This window comes from Prunus dulcis, chromosome 1, assembly GCF_902201215.1.
Source record: "Prunus dulcis chromosome 1, ALMONDv2, whole genome shotgun sequence".
Classification (NCBI taxonomy): Eukaryota; Viridiplantae; Streptophyta; class Magnoliopsida; order Rosales; family Rosaceae; genus Prunus; species Prunus dulcis.
Genome location: NC_047650.1, coordinates 34003120 through 34016263, shown reverse-complemented (window position 1 = coordinate 34016263; position 13144 = coordinate 34003120). Strand labels below are relative to the sequence as shown.

The 13144-nt window shown below is 37.7% G+C and overlaps 2 protein-coding genes across 4 annotated transcripts; both read left to right on the top strand.

Annotated features, from left to right (window-relative positions):
* Positions 1-1217: 1217 nt before the first annotated feature.
* On the top strand, positions 1218-2809 carry LOC117623013 (BRI1 kinase inhibitor 1). The gene has a single exon (XM_034353851.1). The coding sequence runs from the start codon at positions 1660-1662 to the stop codon at positions 2686-2688; it is 1029 nt and encodes a 342-aa protein (XP_034209742.1). The 5' UTR covers positions 1218-1659; the 3' UTR covers positions 2689-2809.
* Positions 2810-5940: 3131 nt separating this feature from the next.
* On the top strand, positions 5941-12610 carry LOC117622995 (phosphatidate phosphatase PAH2). Of its 3 annotated transcripts, none has more exons than XM_034353825.1 (13): positions 5941-6033; positions 6132-7901; positions 8131-9028; positions 9658-9965; positions 10099-10172; positions 10337-10421; positions 10838-10924; positions 11031-11103; positions 11445-11488; positions 11589-11717; positions 11815-11913; positions 12030-12177; positions 12287-12610. In XM_034353825.1, the coding sequence occupies exons 2-12, from the start codon at positions 6804-6806 to the stop codon at positions 12084-12086; spliced, it is 2952 nt and encodes a 983-aa protein (XP_034209716.1). In that variant the 5' UTR covers positions 5941-6033; positions 6132-6803; the 3' UTR covers positions 12087-12177; positions 12287-12610. The 3 variants fall into 3 exon arrangements, with proteins under 3 accessions (XP_034209716.1, XP_034209725.1, XP_034209732.1); XM_034353834.1 differs by having other exon boundaries at positions 12263-12610; XM_034353841.1 differs by lacking the exons at positions 11445-11488; positions 11589-11717; positions 11815-11913; positions 12030-12177; positions 12287-12610 and having other exon boundaries at positions 10342-10421; positions 11031-11060.
* The last annotated feature ends 534 nt before the right edge of the window (positions 12611-13144 follow it).

Below are 13144 nucleotides of genomic sequence, written 5' to 3'. Positions count from 1 at the left end.
TTTATGACTTATGCCAACCCGTTAATCCAGTTGTTGTGTGTGTTCATCATCGTCCGTCTTAAAGGGCTTGACCACATGATCATACGACTTCACACTTCATTTCTCTATTGTTTTTCATCACGTGTTAATCATCATTAGGAGTTACTTACATCTTCTTATTCTATCTCGTACATTATGTGGCATGTCTAATTCATGTCATCGATTGTGTACAATAATTTTTCTCAACTAGGGCTTCTACTCTTTTCAATTGATTGGTGGGGTGAACCATGTGAATCCGATGTTGGACTTGTTTGGATTCATGGATTCGTGGTTAATGTTACTCCTCAACATAGTTTTAAATAATTATGACAACATCCATGCTGGGTCCCTTTTTTCTCCGACATTGAATAATCAATCATTTGCATTAAATTATTTAGACATTTTACACAAAATGTACATATATATCTCAATCCTGAATGGTATCCGTGTATACAAAGACCACTCTTCTGTCTCTCCACGCAACTTGGTTTTAGACAATTTGATTGTTCTACAAAAACCTCGAATAAAAAGATCACAGTATCACTTGGAAGTAGACAACTTTGGGGATCACACAACTTAGATGATCAAGATGATATGAGCCCGTGAGGTTTAGATTTAAGAATCAGAAAATGGTCAAGAAGATTGTTGTTTATGTATTTATCAACACAGGGCAACAATCTAAATTATAAGGAAATGATGATTTCTCACACACACTACCAATTTATCATGAGAATTCAAACTTAAAACTATTAATTTATAAATTAAAACTAATTTTCATTAGATTACGATAAGAGGAATACGTGTAAAAAAATAAATTCATTGCTCCAACCAATTAACCTAACCTACTTATGTCAACTTCTTCGAAAATTTCAATTTTAGAGAGATAAGACAGAGACTTTTTTCAATTTTTTTGCTTGGTTTGAAATCTTATCTTCTCGATCAAAAGGCCTTCAATTTTCCATTTGAGTGGTATCTGACATCACAACATAGAAATACTAAAAATCTTAAAAACACAACATGGGAAAAGCTAAAGGAAGGAGAATATAAAGTGCCTGGTTTAAAAATTCAAAGATTCTTCTTGATATGGGGGGGCTCTAGGGGTTTTGCATTTTTGAGTGTGTACGTGAACATGACTTAACTTCTTCTCTTGGGGTGGGGAGGACCAGTCTCACTGGCAAAACAACTAAATACAAATAGACGCATACCCAAAATGAAGTCTGCCTTCCCAATCCCATCTGCCTTTTTAGAGAAAATTTGGATCTTTCTGACCTCATTTCCCAAAATCACAACTCTCTCCCAGTAGCTGTTGGATTTGACATGGACCCACTAGCCTATAACAATACAGCTAAATTTATCATCTCATTCTAGTGTCATTGGCCACCACAACCTCTCTTTTTCTCTATATCAAAAGAGAAATAATGCATGGCAATATGGATTGTTGTTTTGCATAAAAGACATGGGAAGCCCAACTGCACAGGACTGACAAGACTCTCTCTCTCTCTCTCTCTCCACTACTTCCTTATCTCTCTCTCCCCAAAGGTTTGGTACAATCCGAAGAACAAAAATTTAGAAAAGTGAGAGAAAAACCAGACACTGGTTCTGATCCCTTTATCAGGGTTGAACAAAAAAATCATTGGAGTTATGGGCACCCATCAGCAGGAAAAGACCAGAGAAAAAGCTGTAGGAACCAGGCATGAAGAAGAGAGACTAAAAGTGGAAGGAATTGGAAAAGAATTAAGGCAGGCAGCAGCAAAGCAAGTGCAGCAACCAAGTACAGCTCCTGCCTCACCACCTTCAGCTTCCTCCTCTCCCTCTCATGATTTTTCCTTCACAATCTCTCTCCACTCTTCTTCCACATCAATCCCTGATCATCATAACAAGGCCAAATCCACCCCACCTTCTTTTGCTATTGATTTGTCCCCTGCAGATGACATTTTCTTCCATGGCCACTTGCTTCCTCTCCAATTGCTCTCTCACCTTCCTGTCTCTCCTCGCTCATCAACCAACTCCCTGGACAGCTTCACTCTTCCCATCAAAGACTTATCAGATGATGATCAGAGACCAACCAAAGAAAGCAACAACAATGCTAACAACTGCAGCACCAGCATTGGCAGGAACAAGAATATCATCAACAAGAAGAACAACAGCTGCAGCAGCATAAACCAGATAAGCCCACATCACAGCAACAAAAGTGAGGCAAGGGGAAGAACAAAGTCCAAGTCTTTCTCATTATTCGGGTTACCAAAATGGCGAAAAGATTGTGAAGACAGAGAAAAAGAAGACAAGGAGATGAAGCACAAGAGGAAGATGAGGTTTGATGTGAGCCATATACTAAAGAGGTATGTGAGAATGGTCAGGCCACTATTGTTATTCAGAGGAAGAAAAGAGAAGGGCCAATTCCGGAGGCAACCTTATTCATTTTCGGGCAATCTAAGCTTGAGAAATAAGCATGAGCTGAGAGGAAGGAGAGGAGAGCTTTCAGCCCCAGCATCAATGAGAACATCTCCAACAAATAGTGGCCTTCTTGTTGCAACATCAGCAACTAATCTTCCTTCTTCCACCATTGACAGCACCATGGAAGAGTTGCAGGCAGCAATTCAAGCTGCAATTGCTCATTGCAAGAATTCCATTGCCAGTGCCACAGAAGAGAAGATCAAATGCTACGATTAGATAGGAAGGGGAAACAGGGGAAATTTTTTATGTTTTACATATTATTTGCAAATTAGGTGGATTTCATATATATATATATATGAAGAAGATGTATTTAATCAGTTGAAAGAATATTTCAATATATTACTGCATCTGGAAATTCAAGGTTGAATCATTTGATTTAATTCATTGTCTTTTGTGTAGGTTATAATTAATTTGTCCTGTTACTATTAAGCAATATATAATAATCCTTTCTGTCATTCTTTCTACAGGATGTTGTATATTATTAGCTTCTTCTTTTGAAAGGAGAGACATTTTTAGCATTTGACCACAAAATGACATTTTAGCTCTAGAAACACCAGCTCTCTCTCTCTCTCTCTCTCTCTCTCTCTCTCTCTCTCTCTCTCCTGTGACTTTCTAGACATTACCAGTTCATGAAAGTAGGCTCATTATCAATTTCCATCTTCCAAAGTCTTGGAAAAAATTTACAAATACAATTATTAAGTCTGTAATATATACCTTTCGCAAAAAAAAAAAAAAAAGTCTGTAATATATACGATGACTATAAAATCATCACACGAGGGGAAGGCTGACATGAAAAGAAACAAGTGAGCTTTAATCAGTTCCTCGTCCCCACAAAAAAAGAGGCAATGAGAAACAACTGAAACTCCTTTTTTCTAAGAAAAGTGTACTGAAACATAATTGTAGGGGGCTAGGGATGAAAAAGAGAAGGGGCTTAATGTGGAGAGAGACTTTCATGCAACGGAATAACACTTTTTATTATCTCGGTCAATAGTGCAATAATATATGAGATAACTTTTCTACATATAATTGCATTATTGACCGAAAATAACAAATCAGTGCTATCACCCCTTACAAGAAAGTTTTTCTCCACAAAGTGGTTGTTTGTGGGTCTAAATTCTAGGGAGTTGATGGCCGCAGAACTTTTACAACCAAAAAAAAAAAAGCAAGTAACAAACAAGTACAATGATGACACAAGATAACAATAATGCAGAAGGGACTTGATGATACTATCTGGTTTGACACATCAAAAACACATGAGTGAATCAGGTGTGTTTATGGCTGTAATTAAAACCATGGTGCAGAAAGTGACTGAAAGACTAATTATCGTTTTGAGGTTCAATTCGATCTGTTATGACTGTTATATTCACAATCACAAACCCACCAAACTGTTTGAAAGTTGAAAGTGCATGCGTTTTTAATCATTTTAAGCCTACACCCTTTTTTTCCTAACTGGAAGTTACACACATATATGCACTGTGAGAGCGCAATGTGTGTCGGTGCACGCTATGGTTGAGATAGAGTCTTGGTCTCAGCTGCAGATGATGGCTGATATGAGTTTTGAAAAGCATAAGATTTGACCACTTCTTGTTTTTGTTTTTTTTTTGTTTTTTTTTTTTCCCAACCACCAAGGAAGACAGCATGAAAGTTTTTGTTGCTGGGCTCAAGGGAGAGCTCACTCTCATGATTAAACCTCCATAAATGGACGTTAAAAGCATACAAGGTGGTCCTCTATCTTTTTTTTTTTTTTTGGGTAGGAGAGAAACTCTCATGTAATGGGAATAATATTTTTTACTATGTTCGGTCAATAACGCAATGACACTTAGGTTAACTTTTTCACGTGTCATTGTGTTATTGGTTGATGATAGCAAAACAGTGATATCATCGTTATATGTAAGTTTTTTTGCCAATCAAAACTGGCTTCCTTTGGTTTTTTATTTATTTATTCTTTCTCTAATTTTCTACACAGCTCAAAGCCTAAGAGCATCCACAATGATGCTCTCTATTTCTTAGCTAAAATTTAGCTAAAAATATAAGAAAGCTATTTTAGGAGCTCTTTACAAAAATTCAATTCCAACCATACTCTATAATTTGGAGAGTCATAAATGCTATGACTCTTTTTTGATTGGTCTATCTCTATTAAAAAATAAAATAAAAAATAGTTAGCATTAAATAAAGGTTTGAAATACTCATTAAATAAAGTAGCATTAAATTATAGGAAGCCACTAGAAGTCCTTTCTCTCTCATTAAATTTAGGAGCTCCTAGAGGACTCTCTATTTAAGGAGGTGGATAGGAAGCATGGTTGGAATTGCATTTTTACGATTTCTCCTTAAAATTTATCTAAGAATGTAATTTAAGAAGTTCATTGTAGATACTTTAAAAAGTTGGCCTGAGAATATCACAAGCCCAAATGTTGTAGAATATGGATCCTATATATATCAACAATTTTTCAATGATTGGATTTGGAACTAAAGCATTGGGCATGTGGTTAGTGGTGGTGCCTTCCCTCGGCCAAACTACATGCCGTTCAGAATGCAGTGGTAGCAAAACGACATGGTTTTGATTGGAAACGGAGGAGGCCCGCTTGTGCAAGAGTGAGTGAGGCCCATCTTGTACAATCAAGAAGGAACATTTGGTCTTATCAGGGACTCAGCCCAATTCTATGAAATGATTACCTTTTGACGGGTTGATTAACCTACCAACAGAAGCCCTAGTCTCTACGGCTCTCTCTCTCTCTCTCTCTCTCTCTCTGTGGTTGAAACTTGAAACTTGAAAGACCCTTGTTGCTTGCTGCAGCAAAATCATAAATTGGAAAGAAATATCTTAGAAAGATAAACCCACTTGCATGTTGTGGTCAACACCTAACAGCCAGCCGATGATTTCCATCTTATAATGAATAAACTGGGACATCCTCTTATATGCAACACAACAGCTATGTTGTGATGTGTGCTGCCGGTGAGGTCGAATATGCTGTCTTCAAAATTCTGTGCGTTCATTAAGGTAATTCAAACGCTGTTAACTGCTATCACTAAATTCATTGTATTCACATGAAATGCTTAGAGTTTTTTGTTTTCTGCAACTATTACGAGAATAACAGTATTAAGATATGACAATCGCTCACTAGCTCGTAAGTAAATTTTGACCATTATAACACATGTAAGATCCAAAATACAATAACAATCAGAAAGTAGGATGTGGTACTAATTGAAGCGCTTCGAAGATTTTGAGGTAAGTAATAGGGCATTCATATTTTCTGTTGTAAAAGACAAAGCCCACATGGCGGCAAAAGTGACGTAATAAAAAAAAGAAGGGGAGGCTTTCATGGGCCTACATAATTCAAATATCCACCTAACTCAATTGCTCAAACTCAAACCCAGAAAAGAAAAATAAAAAAAACATAAACTTGCCACTTCAATCATAAATGCAACAACTCAGATTGCCAAGAAAACAAGAATATCTCAATCTCTCTCTCTCTCTCTCGCTCTCCCTCCCCGTTGAGATAGAGCGAGACTGTAGGCCCCTGGCCGTTTCTTTCTCTCTCCAACCTGACCTTCTTCTTTCAGGTTAGTTCCATTTCTCAATTCTAAATTCTAATATTATTCTTTTAGTTGGATAAATTAATTAATGTTTTCTTTTTTCTTTTTGGGTTTTGATCAACCAGCCCTGCGGTCAGAAGAAGAATAAGGAAAAAGAGAGATAAGGGAAGGAAATGCGCTGCTTTTATTTGTTGCAATTTTAATGTTGATTGGTGGTTTGGCACATTCGGATAATTAAAACCGAATATGCTTTCATTGCGCCAACCGCTATTCTCTTGCTCGGCGGTTCCGTGAGTTCATTTTATTTTGCTTCTCAGACAGGCACGCACTTTCTTCAATTGGGTTTGTCTTTGATAGTGGCAGAGAGACAGCCTCTCGACCCATCTTTTGGTCTTTGATTGACGCTTTCTTGTTTGTTTCTCAATTTTTTACTTGTTGGGTATCTAAAAACCAATGGTTTGTGGGGCTTCGTATTAAAGAATGGGATCCTAGAGAGAAATCTTGTTCCTTTCTGATCCATGCAATAACTGCTTTGAGCTAAAACCGTAATAAATTTTGGGTTTTGATCCATTGGGTTCTTAAATTATACTGTAATCTTGTTTATTGGTCATCTTGGTGGTGTCAAAATTGAATTTTGAGGTAGTTTTGGTGGTTGTGTGGACGTACTTGGGTTAAAGTTTGTTGCTTTAAGCTTTAAAGCCTGGAGATTTCTTGAGGCAATCAACAGGGGTCGTAAATTATGATTGAGTGTTGAGATTTTTGTTAATTGGGTGGTCTGAGAAATCAAGTATTGGAAGATGTATGCGGTTGGGAGGCTAGGGAGCTACATATCCAGAGGCGTGTACACCGTCTCTGGCCCCTTTCACCCTTTTGGTGGGGCTATAGATATTATTGTAGTTGAGCAAGAAGATGGGAGCTTCAAATCGTCAGCATGGAATGTCAAGTTTGGGAAATTTCAAGGGGTTTTGAAGACAAAAGAGAAGGTGGTCAACATTAATGTGAATGGGGAGGATGCTAATTTCCACATGTATTTGAATCATAAAGGGGAAGCTTACTTTCTTAGGGAGGTAGAAGAAGGGGAAGCTGTATTGTATCCTTCGTCTTCCAGTGATGAGAATGATGAGCGATCTCAAGAAAAGAGGCAGCCGTTGAAGACCCAAAGTTGCAATTATGGTGCTGAAAGTTTGGCAACAGTTGATCAGATTGATACACCCAATGGGAAGATATTGGCCAGGACTAATTCCCGCAAGTCACGAATTCTTGGGCTATTTGGAAGCAGGTCAATGAAGGGGCGCAAGTGTAAGGAGGAAGAGGGTGATGATAGCACGGTAAATAAGGTGGATTCTTTGGAGCGTGCAGAGTTTGCAGCCAACCTTTTGGAGGTGAAGTGGTCCACTAGTCTTGCCACTAATAAACCCAGGAAGAATAATACTTCCCGTTTTTCTTCTCCCAATATGTTGGTTAATGAAGAAATGCGGATTGATTCTGAGCGAACCAGGGCGAGCTCATCTCTGCCTTTGTCTAGAGTATCTAGTGATGTTGATGAATCTATGATTGAGGCAACTGAACATGATGGGAAGGCAATTGCAGTCATATCTAATATCAGATGTTCTGATCCACAAATTGTACATTCGGTTGAGCTGGAAGCATGTCCTGGCAAGCATTCTGCTGAACAAAAAGATGTTCTGTTACCTGGATGTGACATTTCCGAGAAGGCGGATGGGATAGATAGAGTTCACTCTTTTATTTACTGTGAATCATCAGAGAGCTCGGTAGTGGGAATGGATGGTTCCAGCGAACAAACTCATGAAAGACTGTACATTGCTAGAGGAGGAAGTGGGCAAGTTCATGTTCATGCTGAAACAGTGCATGCCATAGCTGAATTTCTATCAAAGGTAATCTCCCCATCAAATCTGTGGCAATAGTAACTAGAAGAATTTTTAACCTATTTAGGAATTTTAAGATGGAATGTTTATTATGACTTATTAAGCGATGCAAATATGCTTGACTGTGAGGAAACATAATTTGGTTAGAAATTATCAATTAGCTAACATTGTTCTGAACAAAGCATGCACCTGGGTTTTAATAGTCGTTGAGACTGAGGTGTTTAGTGTTCTTTATCAGGATATAGATACTGAGAAACTTGTTGAAGATATTGCCATGAAGGTGCAACCAGTGGAGGGTCCTGAAACTTATTCTCCAGAAACAGCTGCTCATTCATGCACAGGTAACTATAATATGGACCTTGAAGGGTCAGTGAAAGTTCCAGAATGCTATGAGCAAATGGTCCATAAAAATCCATTATCTGATTCAGTCAAAGAAGTTGAGTCACAGAGCATATCTAGTTTAAACGACTCTGGCCATCAAGTTCAAGATGAAAAAGATAGAAAAGATGAAGATATCACATGTGATTTACAAACCCCTTCTGGGTCTATTAATGGTGGTGTTGTGACAGAAGCAGCAAGTGTGCTGCCACCACTGAAATTAGAGGAACAACAGTTCCTCTTCAGTGATGACGAAATCAGAATGACCGAAGTTCAGTGCATCAAGTCATGTTCTCCATCATGTGTAGATGGAGAAAATAGTCTCTCATGTAGTCCAAAAGACAATAAAGAATCGGTCACTACAAATTATGAATCATATTCATCTCCAGAAAAGTTTGTTCAAGAAAACCCCTCTAATGATTTTGATAAATCAATTGAAAATCTGAGGGCAACATCGGCTGCAATTGGTATCCCTAGAAGACATAAAGCTGCTGATAAGGAAGTTGGGAGGCTGGTAGAGTCATTACCCAATATGAGGCCTCAGACTGACAAGTTGAGTGTACTTGATCTTCAGAATCCTTTAAGCCGTTCTCTGGATTCAAGTGCCAACCCCTTGAAGTGGATATATCAAGGTAAACATGATTTGATCTGTAGAAAGTTGGAAGGAGACGAAGAGCAACAGTTAGCACTAGAAATACCTGGTATTGAGAATGCTCAGGGTTCAGCAGAGCTCAAAGATATTCCTGTCAGTCCAGTTGGTAAGAAACTTGGATTTTGACTTGTATGATAATTTACATTTTGGGTATTTTCATGCACCGGAATGAAATATATCCTTTTTCTGGCAATTGAACAGACTCTGTTTGTTTTTTTTTTCCTTGGTAAAGATTATATTATGGTGCTAAGAAATGATATATATTTCATGTCAGAGTGAATTTCTTTTTCACTGCCATTGGAGTCTGGTTGGTGATGACTCAACTCACTAACCAGTTTCCTTCACTTCATTCTTAGTTAGACTTATTGCCTGAGTTTGCAAGGTGATGCAAATGGCAACGATCTCATTTATTTTTTTTGGTGCATAAATATTCCTTAAGTTGCAAACTGTAGAAAGCCGCATAAGTTCTGCTTTATGGAAAGATACCTCTCTGCAAACATTTGTTATAGGAAGGGATGGGAGCTGACACTGCTTCTCAAGCATTTGACCCAAAAAAACTGGATTTCATAAATTTACTATATCTATATGATAGGCTTGTTGTAAGAATTAGTGGTCATTGTTTTCCATGGGCTGTGGCTGCTTTGATTGTTTTAGGGATGATTTCAGTTGGGAAAGAGCAAATATTTGATCGAAAAAGTATAACAGCTGTTCACCCAATTGATAAAACTGTTACAGGAGATCCATCGAATGCAAGTGTTGCCTCCACTGGAAGCTGGATACTCTGGCCATTCGCTTTCAGGAGATCAAATTCCAGTAAGGCTATACAGCCAGATTTGAATGACGGTAGAAATCCCGATGCCGAGAATGCTTCAGAGAGCACTGTTGGAATGGATGGAGATAAGGATATGCTTTCACCCAAGGGGATGAAGAAAACAGAAAGGGTACTCACTCCAACATCTGAGCAGCTGGCGTCCTTGAACCTGAAGGAAGGGAGGAATACAGTAACCTTCAGATTTTCTACTGCAATGCTGGGGAATCAGGAGGTAGTTTGTTGTGATTTTTATTTGGGTTCACGTTCTGGCTGTAGGTTTTCATTTTTATTTGATTAATTTGTTATTTTTTTTCTTTCCCATAAATAGGTTACTGTGCTTTCTTCTCATTTTTGAAACTCAACAGGTTGATGCCAGAATTTATCTCTGGAAATGGAACACTCGTATCGTTATCTCAGATGTGGATGGGACAATAACCAAGTAAGCTGTTCTTAAAAGAACAAATCTTTCTTTTTTGGGTTCAAAATTGTACACTGAGAAAATTATTAGCAAGATAAGATCGAAGTATGACAATAGGTTTTGTACAATGGACCAGTTCTTCTCCTGATTTGTCTGATCCCATTTGATTTGCATCGGTTTTGTAGATCAGATGTTCTAGGTCAATTCATGCCCATGGTTGGGGTAGATTGGTCACAAACTGGTGTTACACATTTGTTTTCAGCGATTAAGGTTTGTTTTGTTCTCATCCTATGTTAATTTCAGGATTTTCAAATTGTGTTTATTGACTGATTGCAATATGAATATTGCATTCATCATTCCTTGATATGCATTATTAAGCACTCTGGTGGGTTGGGTGAATTGGCTCCATATCATTTGATGGGATGGCCAGTTCATTTAGCCACCGTATTTAGTTAAAATTTCATTCGGCGACTTCCCACAACCTAATCTGTTGGCCCCATCTCTGGCCCACTTATTCAGTTGTATTGTGTCATCACCCTAAAAATTACAAGGCTCATGTTTTGTTATAATGTTCCTTTTGTCTCATCTCACCTTTCATTGTTCCTTCTGTATGAACTCATGACTACACTCACCACACTGACGTTGAAACTTCCAAGGATCTGATTATTCTTTTCCACATACTGCAGGAGAACGGATATCAATTACTTTTTTTGAGTGCACGTGCCATTTCTCAGGCCTATCACACCAGACAATTTTTGTTCAACCTTAAGCAGGTGTTATATAATTAATTCATGCTAAGTCCTCAACTTGCATTTGATAAATCAATATCCAGAAACCAAAACCTCATGTTTATTTATCTCTTGGTTTTCAAATTTGCAGGATGGGAAGGCTTTACCAGATGGGCCCGTTGTTATTTCCCCAGATGGACTTTTTCCTTCTCTATTTCGGGAAGGTAAGTGGTCTCTAATGCACTTCTTTTCTATAAATTAAAGAGAGGTTGAATTTATTTGCAATATGTGCCATTTAGTTTTCAAGCATCTTATATGTTTGTTCCATTTCTCATTTTGCACTTATCTTGACAATAAACTGAAATGGTAAACTGCCTTCCGTAGAGTTTAGGAGCATTCTTATCTTGTTGAATAATGCATTAGTGGAGAAAAATATTTCAATGGCTGTGATATAAATGTTTTCCATGCTAAGAAATTACTTCATTTGATCACCAGGAATGTAATTTTCCGGTCACTAAATCCTATCTAATTTCTAATGCATCGACTGACATTCTGTTTTCCTCAGTTATCAGGAGAGCTCCTCATGAATTCAAGATTTCATGCTTAGAGGTTAGTTTCTGTTACATATTTATCTTGATTTATTCACCTATTTTTCTGTTTTTTAAAATAAAAAAATAGTATTTTAATATCTTACATTTATGATTTCCAGGATATAAAATCACTCTTCCCTTCTGATTGCAATCCGTTCTATGCTGGTTTTGGAAACAGAGATACTGATGAATTCAGCTACCTTAAGGTTGGAATCCCAAAAGGAAAAATATTCATTATTAATCCCAAGGTAATTAAGATCTTCATCATACCTTAGCAGCAATCTAAATATTTCTAATTTGGTTATGCCAAATGCCAACTTTTCTTTGTGATATTTGGGTATGCAGGGTGAGGTTGCTGTGAATCGCAGTATTGACACGAGGTCATATACCTCCCTTCATGCTCTTGTGAATGGCATGTTTCCACCCACAAACTCATCCGAGCAGGTTTTGGTTCTGCATTACTTTTTCATTTTAAGTTTGTTATAGTTGGGGAGCCTTCTTTCAAAGGCAAGAGCCGGCAAGTTTGAATATCTAATTTCTTTCCGGCATGTTCATTACAGGAGGACTATAATTCGTGGAATTTCTGGAAACTCCCACCGCCTGATATCGATGTTTGAGGTGTTGAAGAGAGTTCATTGCTTTCTCTATCCCTCTCTAGATATGGAGACAGATGACTTTTGTCATATGGTTAGTTCTAAGATTGGTGAGGTAAATCCTGATTTCTCATTTTCTTATAATCTGTCAGAAACTCTGCATGTGATTTTGAGTTGTAGAATGACAATGCTTTATGAAGACATTTTGGTGGCAAATCTCACAGGTCGTATGTAGCTTGGAACTATTGGCTAAATGTCGTCTTTGTTTCGTTATAGCTGGGCTGGCTTATTTATTGGCGACCTGAAACAATATATGGAAGATATGCAAGGAAGAGTTGGATAATCAGTCTCACCTCTATCCTGCTCCATTTTTCTTTCTTTCTGTTAAATCCAATTTTGTATAGTCTGCCCATGAACACTTCAATCTGAACACTTTAATCTGCAAGTATTATTGGAAGTCGCATGGGTAAAATAGGCATACACATATTTGGTGTGGAAAGTTCTCGTTTCCAAATGTAATATCATTTTCTCACATGGGTTCCAAGTAAGCATCAGTACACATGTTTGATTTCACTTGTATCCCAATAACGCTTTCAAAAAAAAAAAAAGAAAAAAAAAAGAAGGAAATTAATGATACAACTGGAGCTACACAAACGGCATTTATATGTCAAGAGCTACCATATCCACATATGTCACCAGCACCCTTCTTTCATTTAGGCTTATTTATTGTAGTGTCCTTTGAAATTATGGTCAAATTTTATTTTACCCTTTGAAAATTAAAGCGGCCCTCTCGGCGGAAACTAGACAACCCTGGTTGGACAAGTTTGGATCGTAAGAGAGCATGGCGTGGCTTGTGTAGGGCCTTCGTAAGAGGGTAAAGTGGATCACTTTGTCTTTCGGAGGATAAAGTGAGATTTGATCATAATTTCAGATGACACTACAGTAAATAATCCTTTTATTTATGAATTCACTCTATAGAGTGCATGTACACTAGATTAGATAGAGGTGATCAGAAGTGTGTGATCTTGACACCCAAATGCTTCTGTGCAAAATCTACAAGGTTGTTGAGTTCATCCTCATCA

Excerpts from the sequence above, each read along its gene's own strand:
- LOC117623013 (XM_034353851.1), top strand. The coding sequence starts at position 1,660 with ATGGGCACCCATCAGCAGGAAAAGACCAGAGAAAAAGCTGTAGGAACC.
- LOC117622995 (XM_034353825.1), top strand. The coding sequence starts at position 6,804 with ATGTATGCGGTTGGGAGGCTAGGGAGCTACATATCCAGAGGCGTGTAC. Across the intron at positions 9,029-9,657 it reads TATTCCTGTCAGTCCAGTTG|GAGATCCATCGAATGCAAGT; the intron begins GTAAGAAACTTG and ends AAACTGTTACAG. Across the intron at positions 11,914-12,029 it reads CCACAAACTCATCCGAGCAG|GAGGACTATAATTCGTGGAA; the intron begins GTTTTGGTTCTG and ends TGTTCATTACAG.